This window comes from Epinephelus lanceolatus, chromosome 3 (genome assembly GCF_041903045.1).
Source record: "Epinephelus lanceolatus isolate andai-2023 chromosome 3, ASM4190304v1, whole genome shotgun sequence".
Taxonomy (NCBI): domain Eukaryota; kingdom Metazoa; phylum Chordata; class Actinopteri; order Perciformes; family Serranidae; genus Epinephelus; species Epinephelus lanceolatus.
In genome coordinates, this window is record NC_135736.1 from 35159985 (window position 1) to 35187052 (window position 27068).

Consider the following 27068-nt stretch of genomic DNA (forward strand, 5'->3'; position numbering starts at 1 on the left):
TGTCTGTTGGTTCTTCAAAGATGCACTAAACACTTAAAAAAAGGGATTTTAGAGAGATGCAACATGAAAATCTCCCCAAACTAAATATTCAGTAGCTTTGGGCAGGCTCATACGAGGGCAGACTTGGAAAAAGAAAAGAGGGTTTGTGTGAGCGCGTGCGGACAGAATACAAACCAAAGACTCGTAAAAAGCTTGAGTCAGAGCGTGTCCTTCCTTCAAATGGTGAGCCATGCCGCAGCTTTAAATATACCAACTTCGCTCGGGGCCCAAGGACACCCAGGGCACATCACCCACTCCTCAGAGGATCCTGAAACACACTAATGAAGGAGTCTTTGTAATAAGTGACCCTGAAGAAGCCCACAGCATCACAATATCTTTCATTCCTCCCATCTGCATCATCAGTGCCGTCACCATCAACAGCCTCAATGTTAGTCATCGGCATCACTGGTGTCTCTGGCATTCTCATTATCATCATCGCTTTCATATCTTTCATCACTGTCCTCCTCTGCCTCATAATCACCACAACAATCACCATCATCCTATTCTAACTCCTCACTGCTCCTCTCCTCCCTCCAGCCGCCCTGCTCCACTCCCTGTCCCAGTTTCCTCCCTTCCGACGAGTAACTTGGGCAGTCGACTTCTGACAGAAGGACACACTGTTTGACTCACTAGTCTGCCTGAGACAAAACCACATCAGAGCACAGCAGAGCAGCCAGAAAGAGCTGGTTACATCCTGACAAGGAAGATGAGCTGTTCATTAGTGGAAAAGAACAGGGAAGGGCTAATAGCTAAGGCATGCAGTGTTCTGGGTACTTAGGGATGGGCATGAGTACTCTTTCTTGATTTGGACGTCACTATTCATTCAACATGTAGAGTAAATGCCGCCAAAGGTCCCACATGTGAAGCATTCCTTTTCCTTTATTAGTCTTTATAGTCTCTCAAGGGGAAATTCACTTTTTTCACTTCGTTATTTTTTCCACGTTACACACACACTGGTCTGAAAATACAGAAGCATGCACTAACAGGACCTGCACATGCATTCATGGAGAGATGTCAGAGCGAGGGGGCTACCCACGGACCAGCGCCCCGAGCAGCTGGGGGTTCAGTGTCTTGCTCAAGGGCACCTCAGCAGTGCCTGGTAGCATGAACTGGCAACTCTCCAGCTAACAGTCCACATTCTGTATTTCTGTCCGTAAGGGAAGTTGAACAGGTGACCTTCTGGTTCCAAAGCCAAGTCCCCACGGACTGAACTACTGCTGCCCAAAGGATCAGTGGCCCATCTGGGGATCGAACCCATGAACCTGACTCTGAACTTTTTTAATATATCCTTGCCCTGCTGTCGCACTCTGTGTTTATTATGAGACACTAGTAGTGCTACAAGAGTGTGAGCTCCATGCCAGTGTAACAAATCTGTAACCCAATACCAGACTCTGTTGAGGCTGAGACACACTAAACTAATACCAAAGAACTAGCAGCGATGAAAGCAGATTGTTGCATCGCCTCACGTCACCTGTGTCATCAGCTGCTGAACACACCGAAAAGACAGCAGCCAGCAGCCAGCTGCAACGTACGTTCTGCACCTGCGTTAGAGGTAATAACTCTCCATAGTAGTCTGTCCAAAGAGGGAAACCAAAAGAAGGGCAGGTTGGATTCAAGATGCTAGTTAGCCAGTTAGCACATTAACAATACAACCCAATGTATAAAGAACAAAGCATATTTATTTTTGAACAACAACAGAAACTATTTCAAACCGTTTCTGCTTAAGAGCTCAATGGGCAAAAAAATTATCTTACCAAATATGACAAGTTTGTTTTGATCTCACACCCTTGACTTTAGCCATTAGTTTGCTTTCCTACTTTTTATTTCTCTTCTTGTGCACAGAGCTGAACTGACAATTAGACTGATTTCTCTCACTGACAGGCACCGACGACGCTGATTCAATAGGTGTGTGCCGTTTCAGTGTCTGTGACAGTTTATTGGGATCGTTAAATAGCTCAGTGTCAGATGTTAGCTGCTGCTGCTGCTGCTGTGTTAGCTTATGCCAACTGGGCAGACGTCTGACTGACTGAAAGGATAGGAGCTCAGAGACGATCCTTCAGTGCTGCGTCTAACCTACGTAACAGTTTTTTTCTTATGTAAACTTTGAATTTATGGCTTAAAATAGGCTAATTAAAGCCTTGACATAAATATTCTATTGTGAGTCCTCATGTATTCTGTAATAATTTAATAAGTACTAGTAGGGAATTATTCTAAATACCTATCTTTAGTATAAACTGTATGTTCAGATGTCGTACTCACATGTGTACAAGACTCTTGACTTGCTTTTGTCTTCCTTCATTCCCTGCATGTAATTGAGGTACGTCGATTGTTCGAGTAACAAAGGGCCACTAATAAAACAAGTCAAAGCCCCCAAAACCTCCGTCAAATAAAGAACTAATGGAAAGACAATGGTAAAGGACGGCAGAGAGAGAACTGCTACTTTTCCCCCAAATAAGTGGACAGTGTGAGCTCACTGAATAAAAGTGCACAGACAAAATGGCTCCCCAGAGGGCAATTCTGGCTACATTTCGCATTAATATATTCATTCTATTAGCCGTGAATTACTTCTTTTTCACAGAGGGCCACTAAATAGCACTAATATGGCTCCTTTTATTTTTACCTTAATACATTCTCTACATCACTGGCGTCATGCTGGCAGAGGCACTTTGGAACGTGACTGGATCCATTAAATTTCATTATTTTCCAGGAGGTGTTGGCAGGAGGCAAGCATGTGCACGTGCAAGGCTGATACAGGTGCTACAGACAGAGACGAACAAACACTGCATGGTCAGTGCTACATCCAATGCATTATACGACTCTTCGTGTGTGTGTCTTATATCGAAGTGTGCGATTTTTAATTATCCGTGTATTCTACGTAGAATATAAAGAGTCAGTTTTGGGGACAAAACCTAAATAAAGTCGGTCAAAACAACATCTGTGGCCCGTCTCATTCTCGACTGCCCAGAACCAATGCTAGTGTGTTTCCAGGAAGACAGCCTGTTCTGGTTATTACTAGGACACAGTCTTGAAATCCTCTGCGATCTTTGCCAAAGCTTCGGTTAAAGCGCTCTCCAACGGTTTCAGACCGGCCATCCATGTTTTTCTCCCCTAAGGGTTAGTGGGGCTGCTGAGAGCAGTAGGGTCTCTGCACCAGATAAATGTTTGGACAGGAGAGGCTCCAGGTTGCTCTGAAAACAATGGGATCAAACAGGACCATCAAAGGCATCTGGCAAGTTCAAAGGCTGGCAGAGAGAACTTTACTTTCGGCCCATATACCGGCAGAGACAGAGGATTACTGAGCATTAGAAAGCCGGCCTGTCAGTATTGCCAGTGGAAGTTTTATTCATGAGTGTCACAGTGCAAATGGAAACATCAAGGAACCAGGCAAAGTAAGATGTGAGCAGTGAAGTGCTGGTGGTGATATATTACAGTATGGTTTAAAAGGGACATCTGGTAAATCCTATAAATATGTAGCATTGGGTTTTGCACAATAGAGCTCACTTATCAGCACCTTGGCCAAACTCTGCCAAACTTTGGCCGTGTGAGAGCCGCTTTCTTTGACAACTCAATAAAGCATCAACCAAGTTGGGTGACCTTTGCCCTGCGCCATCTGACAAAGCTAACAAAATCAATCTTGCTGCTGCTGACTGGGAGTGATTTTGTGCCAAGCCATCCATGAACCATTAAGGTTCATTAGTTTCCTCCCAGGCAATTTACGGGGCTGAATACCGGGAGGAAGACACAAATCCACACCTATGTCTCTGACTTTTCCAGAACGGAGGAGCATGTTTATTATTCTACCTCTGTCTTTTATTCCACGAGTAATCAGTTGCAGGGGGGCGTCTATTTTCCACCTCACACTGCCCCTTTGGTTATCAATGGGACCTTTCAGAAAGGACCTTTCCTCCACTGATTGAAACATCATTTCCTGCTGGCCAAGCACACTGGGGCTATTGAGATGTGCCCCCTGTAATGCTCTCACTACGGCCTTTCATATTTACTGGTGACCCAGAGACCTCTGGTCCCATATACATATGGTATCAGCTTGCAGTGGGCCGAGGGTGCAAGGCGCATAAATGCACACAAACATTCTCTCAGTATGGAATAGTCAATCTGAGCGACACAGGGCAGGGTTTTCACTGCAACTCCTGCTCCATTCCAAAATAAATAGTCCCGAAGAGAGAAGTCGACACTTTAAACATGAGAGAAAAGCATCTGAGCCAAGTGAAAAAAAAAGAAACAGAAAAAGACCTCCTCCGTATAAGACTATATTTAAAGAACCCACCAATCAGAGCAGCCCACACTGGAGAATCAAACAGCGACCCACTATAAAGCATGGTACATTAAATTGACTTCCATGTGGATTTCTTGCTTGTACTATAAAAAAGGCCTGTCAGCTCCCTGACGTTTTGAGGGTAAGGCAGAGATTAGATGAGAGAGAGGAAGAGCAAGAAGTAGGGGTGGAGATATAAAGAGAGCAGAGAGAGAGGGAGAGATGCGCTGCATTGCTGTATCTCTACGAGGCTGAGGGATACAAACCATGTCTCCCCCGCTCCCCGACCAATTACTAACACACACATTGATTCACTGAGGCGACGAGGTGTGGAGAACATGGGCATAGACACAGTGGCAGTGAACAGTCACAAGGCATACACATTAATCTATACAAAACAATGCTGCAAGTTCACAGGGTTGACATGTTCAAAATACATCGGCATCAGTGTAATTAGGGATTTCTCTGCAAACGCGCCCCGTAAGGAGCATGCAGGGGGGGAACATGAGTGATGGAACATTACCTGTAGGTCAAAGAATTTGCTGTATCTTCTGTAGATGATGTGCGAGGTGTTATCAGAGTAGGTGACATTGATGAGATATACCTGCCAAGAGAAGAAAGGCAGAAGAAAGTTAGAAGCTGGGCCCCAACTTATTTTTTATTTCATTTTTTAACTGGCTAGTTTTGTCCAGCCAAAAGTGCAAAACCCAGATATTAAACTATGTTGATATGAAGAAACTAGGGATGTCAGTTTCAGTTAATTTTGCTTTCAATGGTCCGACACCATTTAGCCGGTAACTTACCAGTTAATTTTTAAGGAAAAAACGTGAAATGACATGATATACAAGAGGCCTTTCATTTAAGTCCAGTGCTCCATTGACTCAGTGAGCTTTAGCACCTCATTTCAAAGCACTATCTGTTTAGAAAGCGTGAAATTTGAATGCTTTTAGCTTTGACGATCTTGCCTTTTATTTATTTCTCCTGTTAGCTTTGTGACCGATAGCTGTGAACATGCAGAGACATTAAGCCCACTTCCACCTTTTGGTCTCTACTGGTTAGCTAACGTTAGCCTTGACCACTCTGCAGTGCAAACCAGGTGTGCTGGGTGGTAGCTAGCTAGCAGCCATGTTCATTTGGCTACTAATTCCAGTGGCAGTTAGCCTACAGCACCGCTATGGAAAAGTGGTGGCCACCCTCTGGTCTCCCCCAGGTAGCCCTGGTGAGCAAGGTTTGTAGCATTGTCAACTATGTTAGTACCAGTACTCGTGCTGATACTGCTAACGGCACTGACAGAGCTAACAGTAGCTAACAATGCTAAAAGAGTATGTGGCTCAAAATCGGGACACTTACTCACTGGGGCAACCCTGCAGGGAGACCGGTGGGTGGACACATTATACCCACAGCAATACTGTCGAGACGGGTTTATAAATACACTGCCTGGCCAAAAAAAAAGTCGCCAGCTGGATTTAACTAAGCAAATAGGTACGAGCCTCCTATTGGATAATTACTGCATGGGCGATTATCTTTCAGCTGGCAACAAGTTATTTAACCCCAACTGGTGCAATGAGTTGCTTCTCATTTCCTAAACAACCATGTCGAAAGATACATCCCGTGGTCGTGGAAAAGATGTTAGTCTGTTTGAGAAGGGTCAAATCATTGGCATGCATCAAGCAGAGAAAACATCTAAGGAGATTGCAGAAACTACTAAAATTGGGTTAAGAACTGTCCAATGCATTATTAAAAACTGGAAGGATAGTGGGGACCCATCATCTTCGAGGAAGAAATGTGGCCGGAAAAAAATCCTCAATGATCATGATCGGCGATCACTTAAACGTTTGGTGAGATCAAATCGAAGAAAAACAACAGTAGAACTCAGGGCTATGTTTAATAGTGAAAGTAAGAGCATTTCCACACGCACAATGCGAAGGGAACTCAAGGGATTGGGACCGAACAGCTGTGTAGCCTTAAGAAAACCACTAATCAGTGAGGCTAACCGGAAAAAAAGGCTTCAATTTGCTAGGGAGCATAAAGATTGGACTCTGGAGCAATGGAAGAAGGTCATGTGGTCTGATGAGTCCAGATTTACCCTGTTCCAGAGTGATGGGCGCATCAGGGTAAGAAGAGAGGCAGATGAAGTGATGCACCCATCATGCCTAGTGCCTACTGTACAAGCCTGTGGGGGCAGTGTTATGATCTGGGGTTGCTGCAGTTGGTCAGGTCTAGGTTCAGCAACAGTATGTGCTCAAAGAATGAGGTCAGCTGACTACCTGAATATACTGAATGACCAGGTTATTCCATCAATGGATTTTTTCTTCCCTGATGGCACGGGCATATTCCAAGATGACAATGCCAGGATTCATCGGGCTCAAATTGTGAAAGACTGGTTCAGGGAGCATGAGACATCATTTTCACACATAGATTGGCCACCACAGAGTCCAGACCTTAACCCCATTGAGAATCTTTGGGATGTGCTGGAGAAGGCTTTGCGCAGCGGTCAGACTCTACCATCATCAATGCAAGATCTTGGTGAAAAATTAATGCAACACTGGATGGAAATAAATCTTGTGACATTGCAGAAGCTTATCGAAACAATGCCACAGCGAATGCGTGCCGTAATCAAAGCTAAAGACGGCGGTCCAATGAAATATTAGAGTGTATGACCTTTTTTTTTGGTGGTGACTTTTTTTTTGGCCAGGCAGTGTAGTAATCACTGTTTACAAGAGGCCTCTATTTGTAGTCCAGAGCTCCATTAACCCAGTTTTAGTAGTTCATTTCGCAGAGCTATCTGTTTAGAGAGGGTGAAATTTTAATGTTTTGTGTTTTGACTGTCTTGCCTTTTATTTGTTTCACCTGTTAGCTTTGTGACAGACAGCCGCTGGAGACATAGAGCCCACTTCCCACCTTCTGGTCTCCACTGGTTAGCTAAGCTTTGACCACTCTGTACTGCAAACTAGCCATGTTGGGTGGTAGCTAGCTAGCAGCACTACTCATTTGGCAATTACCGCTAGTTATGCCATCCCAGTGGCAGTAGGCCTACAGCATCAATATAGAAAAGTGGTGGCCACCCTCTAGTCTTCCCCAGGTAATCCCCTGGTGTGCAAGTAGCTTCATTATGAGCCACAAAAACCTTTAGCATTGTAAACTATGCTAGCACCAGTAGCTGTGCTTATACCGACACTTACAGAGCTAACAGTCCCTAACAATGCTAAAAGGGTTTGCGGCTCAAAATTACTCACTTGGGCGACCCTGAGGGGAGACCAGAGGGTGACCACAATGTACCCACAGCAATACTGTCGGGACAGGTTAACAAATGGTGATCACCACATGTGTGACACTGCTAGCTAATGTTAGCTTCCATCAGACCTGAGTGGTGTGCAGTGCAGTAAACTGTAGAGTAGCAAAATTAACCTATAGGCCGGCATGTCAAAAATGTTGGTTAACAGATGAACTGATGACATCCCTTAAAGAAACCAATTCCCACATCTGAGACGCTGCAACTCATGAATGTTTGTCATTTTTGATTGATAAATGACAAAAGATCATTAAATCACATTGGCAATAATTTTCCGACAATCCTTCCAGCACTCGTTGAAATAACAGATGCCAACAAACTGATTGCAACGGCATGTTCTTATACAGTAGTACCAACAAGCAAATGCTCACACAGCCCAAGACCAATTCCCCCAACATGAACATTCATAAATCCAGCACTCATAAATCTGTCAGTGGCTGATACATTGGGATAGATGGTGACATCATCCCTCCTTTGTCAGCACAATGACCTGCTGGCCTTTACCCTTGGCTCCAGCAATGCCGCAACCCTGAGAAGCCTGATAAGATTGAGACAGAGTCCATTTATCCGTCAAGAGGAGGTAAGTGATGCTGCCATCATGTCTAATCTAATGAAACATAGATAACCAAGGTAACACATCCAGAGGCCTGGAATTTTTCATCAGAGACGTTAAGAGAAGGTTGGGTCTTTCATCTGCTGGTATACAGTGGTTCAGAAAAAGGCTCTGGATATCATACTCATGTGGATAAGTTACGACATTAGGATTAAAAGCTTTTGAAGGGGACATTACACTGAGTATACAATTTATTGGGTACGCCTCCAGCAACTAATCTAAGACCCCAGTCACACTGAGACGTGTCATTAAAACCACATTGCCAGCAAAATCATTGTTTTCCTATGGTACGTCGTGCCTGGTGTGCACTCCTCTCTTGCACCCCATGTTGCTTTTTCTAGCAGTTTTCAAACACCATAAAAATTCTAATATTCTCAACTTCTTAGCGCAAGGTGTGGAGTCGCACCACTCCTAAATGTCCCACTTGGCTCAGGCAGCTGAATACATCAAGCAAGAGGTGGGCTTTGATGCAAGTAGATGTGGTAGTCTTAATCCTAGCCTGGAACATTGGCAAATGCAGACGAAAGGTTGATCTTAGTTGCATTTAATTACAATGAAGGTCACCCCATTATTCATATACTAATCAGCAAGCACATGTATGGAGTTGCCTGAGGAGCGGGAGCTAGGTGAATCTCTGGTGAGTATAATGTGCTCTACTACATATAGTTTAGGTCATTCGTAGCATTGTGGTTAGGGATGTCAAAGGTTAACCATTAATCAATTAACCACTGAAAGTATTGAGATGTTGAGCCACTTCCACCTTTGCCTCTGAGATATGATGCATGACTACAAGAGGCCTCAAAGAAAACTCAAATATCCAAGTATTCAAGCATTTAAACAAATGCTTTTGTCTTTCTGGTGAGGACAGACTCAAACTTTTGTACAGGTGACTGGACATGGATGAGTGTCAGCCATTGAGAGCTTCACAGAAAATTGGTATTAGATTCCACAAGTGTAATAAATAACTTGGTAACGGGGGATTTTATTCTTGACTGGTGTTCATCAATACAACATCATGTTTTTTAATTAACACATGACATAGATTTGCCTTTTTCCCATCGTTGCTGCCAGATCACAGCAACGTAGACAAAAAGCATCTATGGTTTACCATATATCTTATACTAAGCACTTCAAAGCTGTATACATCTGGCATGTACTCAACGTACAGCTGAAATAGCCATTATGAAGTGATTTGCAATAAAACAAGATGTTGTAACCCAGCCAAAGAATTCCAGCTAAGTGGCCCGGACACAGCGCAAATAGAAATCCACTTAGCATCAAGCCGCCGTGAACACAGAAACGATTGACTTTGCCTCTTGTATAGCATTCAGATTAAATAAATGTGTTTCCCCGGTGAGGTATTCCTGCTCCTTATTCCGGCAGGCTCCATCTTTCTGACTGATCTTATACTGTCACTCCAACCCTCTGTACCTGCCAAGAGCCTCCAGAGCAGAGCCAAGATGAATGAGGTCAAGTGAAAGACCCTGACGTTGACGTAAGAAGGGCAGCAGCTTGAAACAAAAAAGGGTTCCACAACAAAGCCGAGGGTTAAAAGGCCTTGTTGCTGCTGGAAGGGGCTCAGCTGCTGCTGGCGAGGAGCCACCCCAGTATGTTCACTCCCATGCAAACACAGCTACTGGCATCCAGAAGCTGTGACTGTCACACTACACTGACAACTTGTTCTTAGCACGGTAGGGTGTCACCACAGCGATTAGTGTTGGCATTTATTGCTATGAAAATGTGCTCCCCAGGGTACCACCGAGTCACAAGAATCACAAAAGTCAAAAACTGGCTTACTGCCACAGTCAGCAATGTTTCCAAGTGTCTTTGTGACTTTTAGTGCTCATTAACAAAGCATCTTTTAAAGAAATTAGCGTACATTTCAGAAAACTGAAAGGGCACACATGGAAAAGTGAGTTAACTGGTGTCTGAAGTGACCTGACGTCACACGAATCTTCATCTTAGCTTTTAAAGCTTTGTGGAAAGGCCAGATTTGACTTCACTAGTATAAACACCCAAAATATCTTTATGCTGTTACTGCATACCAGTCAACACTGATGGGAACTTATCTAAATGACTGAGAGAGATATGCCTCAAGGGAACAGAGGGGCTGCCCCAGCACTTGTCAGAGCCTGTTTGTGTGTAACATTTGTGCAGCGCAGAGTGTGTACTATAAGCCTACAAATAAAAAATATTTTAAGACTGATACGAAAAAGTATACTGAAGAGCTTAAAAAATCTCCACCACCATAGTAGCATGTGGCTTTATGGATGGCAGTGTCCTTTAGTCAGTCGACTTCAGTGATGATCCCTTAACTTTTTTTCCCCCCTACGGATGGATTGTAACTGTTGATCCCTTATCTAACATTTAGCGTTATCATCAGGTCCAAATTTTAATTTTTCCCAAATATTTGTTTTTGATTAAATACCTGCAAAACTAATGACTTTCGATCAGCCTCAGCTCTACTTTCAATTAGTGCTTATATGCAGCATAGTGGTGCAGTGGTTAGAATTGTGGCCCCACAGCAAGAGGGTTCCTTGATCAGCCCGGGGTGGTTTTGCATGTTCTCCCTGTGTTAGCGGAGTTTTTGTGTGGGTACTCTGGTTTCCTCCCACAGTCCAAAAAAATGCAAGCGAGGTTCATTGGTGACTCTAAATTGGCCGTAGGTGTAAATGTGAGTGTGAGTAGTTGTCTGTCTATATGTGTCAGCCCTGTGATAGTCTGGTGACCTGTCCAGGGTGAACCCTGCCTCATGCCCAATGACAGCCAGGACAGGCTCCAGCCCCTGTGACCCCTAACAGGATTAGCAGTTCGGAAAGTGAATGAATGCTAAACTAAGATAATTAAAATAGTAAATATTATACCTGTTACACATTTGCATTTTAGCATGTGGACATTAGCATTTGTCTCAAAGCACTGCTGTGGGGTTTTTTACAGCCTAACAAAGCCACTGGCATGGTGGTAAATTCCAGAAGTGTGGACTTGAGTCAGATGACTTGGACGTGAGTCAGACTCGTATCACAAATTCTAACACTTTAGACTCAACTTCACAAAATCAAAAAAGAACTTGACCTGGACTTTACCACCAATGACTCGTGACCTCACTTGGCCTTGAGCCACTGGAGTTAGAAATACTGAATACCCTCCCCCACAAAAGTTGAAAATTACGTTATTCAACAAGTGTGAAACAAATCAGTTAGTTTCCTTATTCAGCGTTCATGCTTTTCATTCCCATTTTTCATTCAGAATTAAAGATACATTGCTTAACAGTTCAAAATAAATGATATCAGTACTATTTTTTTTCGCGTACAAAAAATATGCAGCGGTCAACAAAAACTAAATTACAGTGTGAAAAACGTGCAGGTCGAAAATTACAGACGGAGACGCAAAAACTTCATATAAACAAAATAATTTCTCAGTTGTTAAAATGGCATTACAGTTGGTGAAAAGCACATTATGACTTCTTAGGACTCAAAACTCAAAGTTTAGGACTAGAGTGCAAACTTGACTTGCAAAACAATGACTTGGTAAACTTTAGTTCGAATATACCTTTTGCATATCTGTACTTCAATTTCTTGTCACTTATTGTCCGAGATACACACTAGGGCTGTAACTGTACATGTATTTGTGTCGAACCGTTCAGTACGCGACATTCGGTTCGGCACGACCCTGTACCAAATTATTGGGCGCAGGATATTATTTTATTTTATTTTGTTTTATTTTAATTCCGTTTTTGCAAGCCGAACCATTTAAAATATCTAGTTCCCCGACGGACATAAATCTCCGCTTTCACTTTGTGCAGCGCATTCTCACATTTTGACAATATGGCAAGTGAGCCTGACAAACCTGAAGACCCACCCGCAAACCTTAAGTCCTCCGTTTGGGAACACTTTGGTTTCAGGGTAAAATACAAAGATGGAAATAAACAAGTGGACAAGACAAAAGCAGTGTGCCGACACTGCAGAACAGCGGTCGGGTATGTACTTGGAAACACGTCTAATATGATAACGCATCTAAAGCGACACCACCCGAGTTTGAACGTTAACTGGCACGACTAGAAAAAGCAATCTGGTGCAAACTACGATATCGTCGTCGTTTAAAAAGAAAGAGCGTTTCCCTGACCATCGCGCTAAAGAAATAACCAACGCCATTGGAGTTGAGTAAAATTGTTTAAGCTGCACTTTAGATATAAGCATGTTTTGTTTACTGCACTGCAGGCTTTAAAGCTGACCAGCTGCACTATACTTTTTATTTTAATTGAGTAAAACTGTTAAAGCAGAAATGTATATTTATATTTTTCATTCAAAAAATGTGTTAAAAAAACAGCAGGATTTTATTTTTCACTTTTATATTTCTATTTTCATTCAAACAATGTGAAAAAGCAGGATTTTATATATATTTGTTTCATTCAAAAATTGTGTAAAAAGAGTTAACTGCTGTGGTGGTATGTTTTAATAAGGTTACCAATAAGTAAAAGATATTTAATAGTTGTCTATTTTTTTCATTACTGTACCGAAAAAAAACGAACCGTGACTTGTGTACCGAGGTACATACCGAACTGAGATTTTTGTGTACCGTTACACCCCTAATACACACCCATACAAAAACATCTGTATTAAACAAATATCAGCTGCTGCATGGTCAGGCTCTAGTGTACATGCACACATTAGTCATATTTCCATGTGGAACTTACTCCATTTTTTACTATGCTGTTGTGTTTGTGTGCGCTACAAACTCCTCCCATGAAGCCTCTGGGTCACTTTACACAACTCAAATCACTGAGCTGAGGTATAAGATAGAAACCAGGCTGGAAGATGTGGCCTGAGTGAACTGATCCAAACCCCAGAAGCAGATGGGTATGTGATGGCAACCGCAGTGGAAAACACAACCAACAACCATCCATGGTCTGCCCATGCCCAAAATATCAAGCTTAAACCTAATGCCCCCCCGGTCCCCAAAATAGACTCTATTCACTCAACACTCCCAGTAAATTATAACAGTCTGAGCTGCTGCCTCTCACGATAAATGAAGCAGTAAACATCTTCTTATCTGTCCAGAAAATGAAATCTGAGTATTTCATTTTGCATATTACATCGTAGCTGGGTTTTTTTTTCACCTTTTCATGAGGAAAGGGACACACTCACGCAACAACTAAAATAAGCTGACATAGACAGACTGACTCAGAGCTTGAGTACATTTAGTCGTGAGTGCTAAGTACAGACAAAATGCCCTCAATCAAGCATCTGTTGAACAATATGTAACACTTTACGTACATTTACATTTGAAGACACATTTTATATCTAAAACTGTCTGCATCCACTCAAAGCTGCCAAAATTAGAAGTTATATTAGTTCACAAATGCATTAACTAACACTTATACCTGCTCACACTTACTTATGATGTGCTATAAACTATTTATTACTACTTATAAATGCTTAATAGGGGTAATGTGTTAGCAATAAAAACAAATGACTCTCCTACACATCAGTTAAGAAGTAATCTGTCTGTCAATTATGTAATTCTATAAAATAACATGAAATGGAAGATGAGCCATTTTCACAGCAGCCACAGAAACAAATTCAGACATTTGCAAGCGTGAAAACAACATTAACAACAAGCCCCCGATTTATCCTCCATGTTTCTGTGGCGACATTAGAACCACAGAAATCAAGATAACAAAGTCCAACATTATCTTGTGATTGCTGCAAGACATTCTTGCACAGCAGGCATGTCTGGACCAATAAGGCACTGCAGCAATTTTCAACATGAAGGCTGAGATTTCGGCAAGGAGGCAACACCAAAACTCACGTGGAGAAGCATGATCTGTTGATTTCTAACACTCAGCTGTTAATAACCACACCTCCGTTTGGAAACAGGAAGGTGTTCGAAAATAAAATGGGTATCGAGGGATTAGGGAACAATGAGGAGGCTGAGCCATAACTCACTGTAGATGACTGTAAAGGGCCTAACAAGAGTACGTTTGACCACATACACTACCGTTTAAGTGCTTCTAAAAAAAAAAAAAGGCAGCTACGTTAATGAACAACATCTGCTGTTCAAGAGACATTTAAAGGTCCAGTGTGTAGGATTAAGGGGAATTTATTGGAAGGAAAATGGATTATAACTAAACAAGTACTCTTTCTTTAGTATATAACCACCAAAAAATAAGAATGGTTATGTTTTCTTTACCTTTGAATGAGCCGTTTATATCTACATAGGGAGCGGGTCTTTGTCCACGGAGATGGCCATGTTGCACCACCATGTTTCTACAGTAGCCCAGAACGGACACACCAAACACTGCCTCTAGATATGGCTACTATAAAACTTCAATTAAAAGCCCAGTCCCAATTAACCGCCTAGTCCCTTTTACTAGCTTGGTGTGGCTACACATTTTGACAAATAAACGCCTGACTCAATTAGAGGCCCGGTGTGGTCGCCAAGTAGTTCATTATTTTTAACAGTAGCTCATTTGATGTTTAAAAGCAGGTTGTTGGTTGCCTCAAATTATATGTCCATTCCTGGATTACCCTGCAAATTACTCATATTCCTTTAGTCTGTAAGGGTCTTTCAAGTTTTAAGTATTGTTTAAAAGTGACACTTACCTTTCTGGAAATTTTACACTTTTTTTGTTTAGGTTAAAATGCTGTTAATAAGCTGATGGCACACTAAAATGTAAGTGAATTCCACCAGAGATAAAAACTCATAATTGTACCATTCCCAGGTGGTTCTCAGAAAACTCCGGCCAATCATTGCATTCTGGCCGAGCGTCCTGTCTGTCTTCCCTACATGGAGGCCTCCGACTTACGTAACCACTCGCGTAACATCTCCACCCCGTGTGAAAGGAATTAAAGGCCTATCTCAAATAGGCCTGTTGATTTCAGTGATTAAGGAAATAATAACTACTAATTGAAGTTTTACGGTATTTGCATTTTTTTTATTTATTTATTTTTTTTTACTTTAAACTGCCGTATTAAGTGTTTTTAGCGGTTTAAATCACCTGGTCCGTTTGTTTTGGAGGGGAAGAGACCTCAGCGGATAATTTAGCTCCCAATAAAAACTTCTGAACGTCTGGATCTTAAGTTATCAGAGAAGAAAAATGAGCTCACATTAGCAACTGCTAGGCTAACGGCCCATCTGCTATGCACCAAACAGCATCGGAGAAACACTGATTTGTTACATGAAACTGCTTTATTCAGTGTTTCTATGCTTTTAGTCACCTGGTCCGTTTATTTCGGAGAGGAAGAGACCGCTGCGGATAATTCAGCTCCCAGTAACAACCTCCTGAACGTCTGGATGTTAAGTTATCAGAGAGAAAAACTAAGCACACATTAGCAACTGCTAGGCTAACAGCCCATCTGCTATGCGCCAAACAGCATCAGAGAAACACTGATTTGTTACATGAAACTGCTTTATTCAGCATTTTTACTGCTTTTAATCACCTTGGCCGTTTATTCTGGAGAGGAGACCTCTGCGAAAAATGTGGCTCCTGAACAATGAAAACTGAAGGAATTCTAACCTGTAGAAGTTTCAGCTGGTTGCAATCTGCAATCCTCACTGCTATATGTCTCTAAGTCCCCCCTAAATCTTACACACTGTTCCATTAATAAACCATATGTGACATTTAAAAGACATTCAATAATTCAGTGAAAAAACGTGTCTTGTCTCGATCAGACTAGTCAAGTTTTTCCTCAGATTCCACAGCAGTCACATGCCAACACCCCATTCTGACATGTCAACTTTCTTTTCAAAGCAGTCTAAAAATTGATTCATAAACAGGGAAAACACAAAGGAGGGAGGAAAAACTAAACAATTCAAAGAAGGCTTTGGGGGCTTGAATGTCCCAGATAGCAAGAAAAGACCTTGTACGTCTGTTATTCCCATGGAGGAAGCGGGACTCGAAAACAAAAGTTTTATTCATGCTCAGAAGCAAAGAGAGAAACATGAATTCTTACGACAGAACAAATTAGACCTCTGATTATTTCATCATGTTCTTATGAAATAGTTATGAATATTCATGTCGAGTTAACAGCTTACTTTTTCCCATCTGACTGAAGAATCATTTCTCTAATGACATGATCATTAACAAAACTCAGTGACCATAGTGTAGATAGAGAAAATAACTTACAGTTTCAGAGGAAAGCCAGGACCCAGTCTCAGTTTTCAAGCGAAGAAAGCAAAAGAGCAGAGTGCTCTGAGGGGCAGAGAATGTGGGCCTAGCCACTAAATGCAGTGAACCCCGCCTAAACTACTATATTTAAATCCAACTATAAAACAGACACACATCATACGTTCAGACCATAAAAAGTGCAAATGTTCTGACTACAAAAAGTCAAGTTGGAAAAAAATCTCTTTGCACGGGAGTGGAGTCTTTCCACAGCCTAAATATACTCTAATACACTCAGTTATTCTTTCGGTTCAGCCAGAGAGGTTAACAAATGACAATAAAGCCTGACAAATTCTTCTAAGCTGTTTTGCAGCAAAGCCAACAAAAATGTCACAAGAGTGAAGTAAACTGTAGGACGATTCCATTCATAAGCTTTGGCAGGGGGTCTCTGGAAACCCCCCAAAGACGGGGTTTTTGTATTCGCTGCCAAAACAGTGCCCTTTATTAACCACACACCAGACCAACGCCTCAGCTTTCCTTAACTGCAGTCACTTCCACTTTGAAATGGACCAATCACGCCGTCTGTGCCTTTGTGGTGGGTGCAGGAAGTGTTAGTTAGGGGGGTGCTGAGGAAAAGTGTCTATTCAGCAGCCACGTCCTGTGCACCTTTGATGGCGTCTTGATACCATTTCTTTTTCACAAAAGAACAATCCTAAAGGGAATTTGTATCAGATCCCAGCAAAGGTAAAAGAAGGACAAGGTCATGTCCTCGTGCAAACAACATTTATAATTACAAACACTGCTTTAAGGATGAATCCAATTAACTGCATTTTTAAGTGGGAGTCTGGCTATATGTGAAAGCATACAGACTTCCAAAGAGGCCCAGACTGTGCCAAGATAATATATTACATAACAACCTGTGCCACACAAAGACAATCTGCATCAGCAGAGGAACTGTAGTCACAACTACAAACTAAATACCAGGGATACTACAGGTATTAAGCATAGCCGATATGTTTGATCGTTAACAGATAACCAATACCGGTATTTTTTCCCTACTTAACTTTAGTGATCACTGCATCTCTTTTGCAGTGAAATTAACATCATATTATGCAAACCTTTATCATGATAGCCAACAGGCAGATGGAGACTTGAAGTATAATACTTTTCAATGTATGTAATATTCATTCATGGTGCGAATTAAGCAACGGCATATTGGCCAGTTCTGATGACTAATTTAATCATAGCCTGGTCCTTAAGTACAAACATCTCTGTATGTGATTGTCTACAGTCTATATGTTATACAGAAATGTATTTTGTTCACTCACAAAACAACCCTTTACATCGAATTTATATATATCAGACAGAATATGACAGCAGTTACAATGATTGTAATCTTTGCTTGAACGTTTCCATGGCAACGAGTAAAAACAGTCTCAAGGGCTGTGTAGCAGCAGCTTGCACTCTCTGCCCTCGCAGATTTTACGTGATGACGGTGAACTCGTCACAGTACGTACGGCTCAGGGTGGACTTAGACTCTCAGTTTTAGGTGATTATAAATTAATGAAAATGTACTTATGAACAATATATTCCATTTCTGCCAATATGTACGACAAAATCCTGCATACTGGACCTTTAAGTTGAAGTATTTGTGTAAATATTTTTGTCTTATTAACCGGATCAAATATTTCTTATGAATCATCTTTGAGCGCTTTGGTAAAGAAAAGAATATCTTGTCATGCTAATCAGGCCAGTCTGATTCTAATAACTTTTTAGCCAATTTCCCTGACTATCTAGTAATCTCATAAAGAGAGCTGCGAGCAAGACAATCCCGTCTCTTTTTCTTCCCATTTCTCTCTTCTCCCTCCTCCGTCTCTCAGTCTTCAGCACACATCAGACCACACTAAAACGGCACGACTCATCCAGTGATGTTAAGAACGATCAGTTTAGGTCATTCTCCGAATCAAAACAAAACCAGAGCCAGCGCACGTGATGCCCACACATGCTCTGTCTCTCCACGGAGCATCACCATATCTGAGTGACGTCATCCTAAGTCAAGCTGTTGAAGAAGAACGCCAGAGAGCTGGAGGCCGTGTTCAAGCACATGTGAGTTTATCCTGAATGCAGACAGAAGAGTGTAGGAGGCGAAAAGAACTGCCGTCATGCTTTCAGACTTCTGCAGGAGACAAATAAAACGTTCTGCAATTACAAACAACATCTGGCACTGAAAACATGAAAACAACCGACAGCATGTGTGTGAGGTCCTGGTAATAACAGTGCGAGAGCATCCGCCACTTTTGTCAACCACTCCTGTTGGTGTATGCAACACTGATACACACTGCTGTCAGTATCAGCGTCACAGAAGGGCTCTGCAAACCAAGCATCAAGAGCACTGACTTTGCTAACAGACGTCAGCAAAGCCTCTAACTCTTCTCTGTTTCTCACACACGCAGCCCCTGAGCACTTCCAGCTAGCCGTCAAACTCCCCCAAACAATGGACGATCCAAAAAAAGCTCGCCTCATAAACCTCCTCGCACATCAGCCTCCCAGTTAGGGGTGAGCATCTGAAAACAGGGACCCTTTTCACCGAGATAGCACTCTGTGTTTGATAGGCCAATAAATATTTGAGTGGGGAACAGCTCTCTGAAGAGATGTTTTATGGTGCCAAATAACAACACCGTCTTCCAGTCTGGGCCTTTGCGCGGCACAGGAGCCTCTAGAAAATGAAATGTTATGGGACTGGGACTTGTAGGGGAAACAGAAGCTTAAAGTAAACATGGCCGTGCCCAACCTCGCTCTCCCTTTTATCACCTCCTCCTGCAAACACGTACACACAGAAACCGTTCGCGGGAGGAGATTGTGTGTGTGATGATGTGTGTTTGCGACTCAGCGGTCCAGCTTTCCCTTCGGTCCGACGAGCACTTCCCTTTGACAAAGCCCCAAGTCTCATTCCCCCTCGTCTCACAAGATAAGCATTTCCAGCTGGTTTCACAAACATTACAAATGAGATTCAATGGGTGCCACAGATTGTGTCGTTCTCTCGTTCTCTCTCCCTCCTTCTCTCCCTCGTTTTTTCTTCTCACAGTGACTAGCTTTGTCTCCTGAGACAGGGTAGCTAGGGAAACTAGGCCACAGACTGGCCCGCTGAGACAGAAGAGCCCAAAACACAGTGCAGCTCAGCTCAGCTCTGAGAAGCTCCTGTTACACTTTAACTGTACTTAGAGTGGCCTGGATACTCCTCAACAAGCCTTTCTATAAAGTTGGACAGATTTGGGAAGCTCATGTTACACTACTTAACTACTCTGTGGAAGCAATAGCCGTGCATTAAGAGTCCAAGGTGCATTAAAAACATATTTCTGTACGTGTCATCTACAGCGGATCATTAATTCACTGTCTCTAAGCACTAGAGGATTCTGCCTGTGAGTGTGTTTTGTCACATTAGCTTGCCAAGAACAATTATTTGTTTTTAGTATGTGTGTTTTTAAGGAATACTCTGACATCTCTCTGAGTGAGACGAAGCTAGAGATGCTAACTGGCATAAAAACAGTAGGTAGCCTGGCTCAGAAAAATCTTTCTTTTCAGAGGCAGACACTTTTAAGCCTAGTTCACATTACACGATTTGCACTGCGATTTTGACGTCGCAGAGGATCTTCAGAGCCACCTAGGGTTTGAGGTGAGTCAGCAGATAGTCTGCCACGAAGAGTCCTCATTGGGAACAAGCCTACGAGCAAGTTGCCCCTTGTCTGCGACTGGGACTGGATATCTGGCATGCTAGAAAACTGGAGAAGTGTTACATAACTGACAAAGAGCATCAGCCAATGAGAGGCGGGATACGTCCCACATCAGCACGCAGGAGGACGGAAGAAATGTGAGGAGGACAAGCCGCGACTTTGGGCTTGTTTTTTTGTAAAGTCGCTTACAAATATTGGTAGTCACGGGTTGCAGTTTTTTGGGCTTGTTTCTAAAGTGGAGTTGCTTACTTCAGCTTGCTCTCTAAATGCCATAGCCCTGGTTGCTTGTTTCTCTCCCAAGATCTGGCAACACTGACAAGTCGGCAAGCAACAACAACAATGGCGGCGTCCACAGGATCACGGAGAGCGCTTTGTGTTTGGACCCAGGCCCTGGAGCCAGATCTGATTCAACACTGAGAAGAATATCCATGGCTTTACAATGTGTCGTCTCCCAAGTTAAAAAACATAGTTTGGTAACATCACCGCATTATCTGGGGTTCTGTCAGCGAGGGGTCTGTGGAGAAATGTTGTGGGGTGCACACACAGGTCGTAACGCAGTTGGCAAGACTCCAGATGACAGAAACACACGTCGCCAGGTATGAACACTCAAAAAATTACGATAGTCTCCGCGACGCATGAAAATCTTGGGTGAAAATCTTGTAATGTGAAATAGCCTTAAGCAGAACCAAGCTGTCAGTGGGTGGCCATCTGCCTTGACCGACTGGGATAAGAGAGAGATGTATACAGTTACAATGATGATGGAAATATGACTAATAATAATGATGGGTAAAGTGAATAACATTGATCATCTTATTGCAATGCATATTCTGCTGGGAAACCCTGGGTCCTGGCATTCATGTTGATACCACTAGACATGCACCATGCAACCAAATACTGTTTCAGACCAAGTACACCAATTCATGGCAGCAGCACTCCCAAAAAGCAGTGCCCCCCCAGCAGGACAATGCACCATGTGACTCCGCAAACACTGCTCAGGAATGGCCAGAGGAATGTAACAAAGAGCTCAAGGCATCGACCTGTCCTCCAAATTCACCAGATCCCAATCTGATCAAGCATTCATGGGACGTGCTGGTACCCCACCTCACAGCCCACAGGACCCAAAGGATCCGCAACCAACGCCCTGGTGCCAGACTCCAAAGGGCGCACCCCAGAGGTCCTGTAGCCAAGCCTCGACAGGTCAGAACCAAGTCTGATCCAAGGCGGCCCAACCCTGGATCCAACTTGGCTCTGACCTGTTGAGGCTTGGGTTCTGGCACGTCCAACGGATTATTATCTGGGGAATTTGGAGGACAGGTTGATTCTTTGAGCATTCTTCTGGTGATTCCTGAGCAGTTTTTGCATTGTGGCATGGTGCTTTGTTTTGCTCCCACTGCCACTAGCAAGTGCCGTTGAGTACTTGGTCTGTAACAGTGTTTGGGTGGGTGGTGTGTCAAGTGGCATCCACATGGATACCAGGACCGAAAGTTTCCCAGCAGAACATTGCATTATAACAAGACGATCATTGTTATTCACTTCACCTGTCAGCGCTTTTAATACTAACTATATATACTGTATATCATATAATCATCTCCATATCTAACACATAAACATGTATCAGGTATCAATCCTTTCATCGAACTCTCCACATAAAAGCAAATAATCCCAAAATGTCAAACTATTGTTTCAATCATTATGCAAAGAGAGGTTAATGGTATTTAATTGAAATTGTGTTTGTGGTGCTCACAGCACTGAAACGTGACATTTAAAAACTTGCATATCTGCATATTCCACTGAACACACTTTATCTTTTTTCATAGCGACTATTACGTATTAAGTAGAAAGTAGTTCCAATTAAACTGCTGAGTCTGTGGATCATCAAGAGTATCCAAGGTTTTGCCTGGAAAGAGATGTATTATTATCTGTCATTACATACTTGTATAGTTGGCAGACGTTGCTGTCCAAAGTGACTAACAAGAAGCATATAGCATGTAATAACATAGATGTTATTTTCTGTTTCTTGCCCAAGGACTACAGATGTAAGTTAGCATATAGCCAGCTCTAGTACAACTAAGAAGCTGTGCATTGTCCCTGTCAAACAAACAAGTAAATAAATACACATTCAACCTTTATAGGAACAAGAGCTGCATAGCATCAAATATCATTGTTGGTGTCGTTGCTGTTGAAATTTTGGTGAACCTTTCATATAACCACAGATTACATTTATACAAGATTGGGTTAGGATTGTGGGGGTTAGGGTTAAGGGTTAAGGTTGAGCACACCAACCAGGCTCAGTTGATATATTCCACTGAGTCAAAGCCAATCTGGGGCTCTCATACCAAACACTATGTTTAGTTTAATTTGAATCCCCGCCTGTATAAATTTTAATGGGAATATGCACCACTAAAGCACAATATAAACTGAAGTGTCTTGAGGCACATTTTGCATTATTATCTCAGCTTGACGCCATGTCGACGTCGAGTTTTAAAACCATTATTATTTCAGTTTATATCATTCTTACGTGGGGCGTAAATAAGTTTGTGTTTAATCAAATTAACACAAACTAATTGGCACACAGCAAACCTGGGGGGCAGGTAGTACTCCAGTATGGGAGTGCCGGTGGGTTTCAAGAGCTCCAGGCGAACTATAATTAAGCTGTCATGTGGAGTCTGCTGCGTGCACTGTACTTGATGGGTACTTGAAGGCAACAGAGTACATACACAATACCCAGGGAATGGGAGGAAGGGGGGTTGGGGTTGTCAGTCTGGGCCCAGAGCTCATTTTTGCCCCGCGGCTCGGTACAATGATGCTTCGACAGCTTCAGAGTTTAGGTTTAGGTTTCACTGAGGCCACCCCATGTTAAAAATATATACACTAATAGTCCAGTGCTGTGTTTAGAGTGGTGTTATCCACTAAGTCAAGTTCACGGATGCAGTTTTGTTCTGGATGAGAAAATCTTTGACATGTCTAAAATTCATATCATACTTCCATGTCTTGTAAAGCAGCTACAGTACATCTGATAAAGGATATGGCGAGAGCTCTGTGAATTCCTCCTTTCAAAGCAGAATAAGTGTGCTAATTGCGTGCACATATCGTTAGACCCAAGGGTCCGCAGGGCTGAAATTGCATACGAGCAAGTCATTTATTATGACTTGTTTATGGGCTCAAAATAGGATCTGAACTGGGGCCATGAAGTGCACAGGCCCAACACAGCCTCTCACTTATAACAAGTGTGGTATTGATGAAGAGGGCCACGGGAGGGAAGGATCGGGGAGGTAATAATAATCACCGAGGCCTCTTGTGAGGTTTGTTTGGTCGGAAGTGTTGAGAATGAAGTGGCCTACATTCTTTTAAAAAATGATTGACACAGATTTAAAATGAAAAAGGTTCATTTGAACAGTTATTAGAGTTTACACTAACAGCTCCAGAAGCTACTAAATAGATGTCAACATTATTTTTGTCAGCGACTGTTTCCAAGGTCACTTACATCTCAAATTTGAACACAGAAAAGGAGTCCGTTATGTGCATAGTATGAACATTCATAAGGTTCAACAGGGTAAAACTCCATCTGCTGATGAAGATCATGTGATATGATATGATGACACAACCAAATGGACCTCGTGGTGAGATTATTTTGTCAACTGGTCACCAGATAATTTAGAATTTTATCATTTCAGGGTCTGGTCATTTTATAAACAGACCATCTTGATTTTAGACACGAAACATAAATGAAAGACGATGCTTTCCCATTATGGTAATATAAACAGTATACCACTGTATAACACTTTATATTAAGGTAGACATATTCACCTCTTTATTAGTCACTATAGAGCGTTTATTAATGCCTTATTCTGCACAACTGTATTCTAAACTAAAAGTTTTCCATCAATTACCTCCTAATTACTGCTCATCGATAGTAAGAGAGGAAGTTAAAGGTCCAGTGTGTATGATTTAGGTGGACATATCGGCAAAAATGGAATAAAGTATGTTTTCTTTAGTTTCTAATCACCTGAAAATAAATCATTGTGTTTTCCTTTGCTTAGAACTAGCGGGTTATATCTACATAGGGAGCAGGTCTTGTCTGTGGAGTTTGCCATGTTGCACTACCATGTTTCTACAGTAGCCCACACCAGACAAACCGAACACTGACTCTATTTAGGGTTATTCATGTTTTCACGTCAGCCACCGTAGTTAGCAGCCTCTTTCCGAGAGCTTTGGAAAAACCCATTGTTTTAATGTCAAACTGCTTTATTCACTGTTTTCACCAGTTTAAATCACCGGGTCCATTTGTTTTGGAGAGGAAGAGACCTCTGCGGCTAATTTGACTCCCGGTTGAAAACCTCCCAGATAGTGAACACTGAAGGAATAGTAACCAGGAGAAGTTTCTGGTGGTTGTAATCGGCAGTCCTCACCACTAGATGCCACTAAATCCCCTTAAATCTTACACACTGGACCTTTAACATGTTTTGAGCAGTGGTAATACCACAAGAATAGTCATTCTCCTTTAAAAATACTTAATCAATATGATCTATTGTTACCTGACAAATAAACCTACGAGTGTTAATAGTGTCCAAAAAACTCATAATAATGAATTAAATTACATTTTATACAGTGAATGCTCTCCATTTTAAAGTGAGGTTTTTTTTTGCTCATAACTAAATTACTAATAGTTTGACACTTATTAACCTTCACATGCTCCCTGTTCTGAAGTTGACTCCTCTTCACACTCAATAAATCCATCATAGCACACACCTACTGCAATTTATAAACCCTGTTCTTAAGTGATAAGGCAGTACATTTTTGATGGATATGTTTGAAAATCTCTAAAGTGGTCCTTTCAATAGGAGATATTTGTATTTGTGATGACTTTGTTCTTCTGCCGCTGCAGGGGAGTAGAACCCGCGCATCTCAATTGACCCAGTACAGGGTGTAATCACTTAGGAATGAGGAACATTGGAGAGAATTAATTTGGAGTTTTTTGGACACTACTTGTAGTTTTGTGTTCTGTTACATAAGAATAAACCATATTTGTTTAGTCTAATTTAAGGGAGAATGACTATTCTTGTGTCCACCTTGTAAGGCCTATACTGAGCAAATCATATCAAGATCCTAACTCATGTAAAACAAGTTCCCTACTAACTATCTATAAACAGTAATTAGGAGGTAATTGAAGGAAAACTCTCGGTTAATGGCCAAGTAATTGTAGAATATTGTCATGCTGAATAAGGCATTAATAAGTGCTTTATAATGCCAATAAAGAGCCAATATGTTGTTAATATGGATGCTAATAAGCACCTGGTAGAGGCTAAATATGTGTACCATAAGGAGCAGTGTGTAAGATTCAGGGAGATTTAGCAGCGTCTAGCGGTGAGGACTGCAGTTTGCAACCAGCTGAAACTGATAAGAATTCCTTGAGTGTTCATTGTTTAGGTTTTTACAAAGAGCCGAATTATCCGCAGAGGTCTCTTCCATTCGAAAACAAACAGATGAGGTGATTAAAAGCAATAGAAATACTGAACAAAGCAGTTTCACTTTAGAAATCACTGTTTCTTCAATGCTGTTTGGCAAGTCGCAGACCGTTCTCAAGCCCAGCTCCTGAGATGTGTGCTCACCTTTTTTCTCTGGTGACTTAATGTGTGCTCAGCTTATTTCTGATCTAGACGTTCAGGAGGGTTCTACCATGAGCCGAATTATCCGCCGAGGTCTCTTCCCGCCCAAAACAAATGGACCAGCTGATTTAAACCGGTAAAAACACTGAATGAAGCAGTTTCACATTGCAAATCAGTGTTTCTCTGATGCTGTTTGGCATGTCGGAGACGGGCCAGCACCTGCTAATGTGTGCTCACCTTTTTCTCTGAAAACTTAAGATCTAGATGTTCAGGAGGTTTTTAGCAGGAGCCAAATTATCAACAGAAGTCTTTTCCTCTTCAAAACACACGCAGCACTGATTTAAACCGGTAAAATCACAGGAAAAAAAAGCAGGCTGAAACTTTGTCTATCTGGCTGCGGATGTTTGGTTTCCATCTTAAAACTCAACGGAAAAATACAGGTTAGCTGACATTGCTTGAATTAAATCATTTGGTTAGAATTATGAAATTCCCCTTTATCCTGAAAACAACTTAATGTTTGTCGTTTCAAGGACATCACTCATTTAATCTAACTCCAAGAGACGTTGCATCAGAGAGACTCGTTCAATGGCACCCGAGGATTACAGCACCTGGCATACTGACACAACACCACTTTATCCTGTTAAAACAATACTCACAACTTTCAATGAAAAACCCAGTTGATTATCCTGATCTGAGGACCCTTATAGTTTAAAGGAATATGAATAAGTTACAGGGTAATCGAGGAATGGACTCATAATTTGAGGTAGTCAACAAGAAGAACTGCTTGGCAACCAGACCAGGTGTCTTATTGAGACAAGTGTGTATTTGTCAAAATGTGTAGCCACACCGGGCTAGTGACAGGGACTGGGCATTTAATTGGGACTAGGCTTTTAATTTAAATTTCACGGTATTAACACCAGACTTTCACAGTTGTCACCTACAGTTGAGAAGATAATGAAACCTCTGATTGGAGTGGTCACTTTTATGAGTCATGCTCACATTGGGCTCTCTTTGATGGTGAATTAAATAGTGACAATAAACTAATTCCCATTTTTGGGGGGGACCACCTGAACTACCCAAATTCTGTCTATATGCACCACAGTTTTGACTCACACATCAGTGATTTGTCTGAAGACCAGCTCTGAAGATGTCATGATGATCTTGACATAAACATATAATAACCTGCATGACCAGGTGACAGAGCTGATGGTGCCCAGGCTGCTTGTGTGACAGTGCACAGGTATGACAGCTGGCTTGTGATGATGAACTATGTGTGTTGAGACACTATGTGGAAGCTTTAGCCAACACTTGCTTGGTTTATTATTTATCATCTCCCCTGAACAGGAGTGTAGCAGTGAGCTTAGCTTAGCTGTGGTCTCCACATAGCAGCTAGGCTACATTTAGTGGACT

General features: G+C 42.0%; 1 protein-coding gene across 7 annotated transcripts in view; it reads right to left on the bottom strand.

Annotated features, from left to right (window-relative positions):
• Positions 1-27068, bottom strand: part of sh3pxd2aa (SH3 and PX domains 2Aa) — a 140720-nt gene that overhangs the window by 112932 nt on the left and 720 nt on the right. For 6 of the 7 annotated variants that reach the window (XM_033623480.2, XM_033623478.2, XM_033623477.2 and 3 more), the window contains exon 2: positions 4836-4916. In XM_033623480.2, coding sequence (XP_033479371.2) covers positions 4836-4916 — 81 coding nt within the window. Of the gene's footprint in view, positions 1-4835; positions 4917-16342; positions 16421-27068 lie in introns of those variants that run through there. The other variant, XM_078166283.1, reaches the window with a different exon arrangement.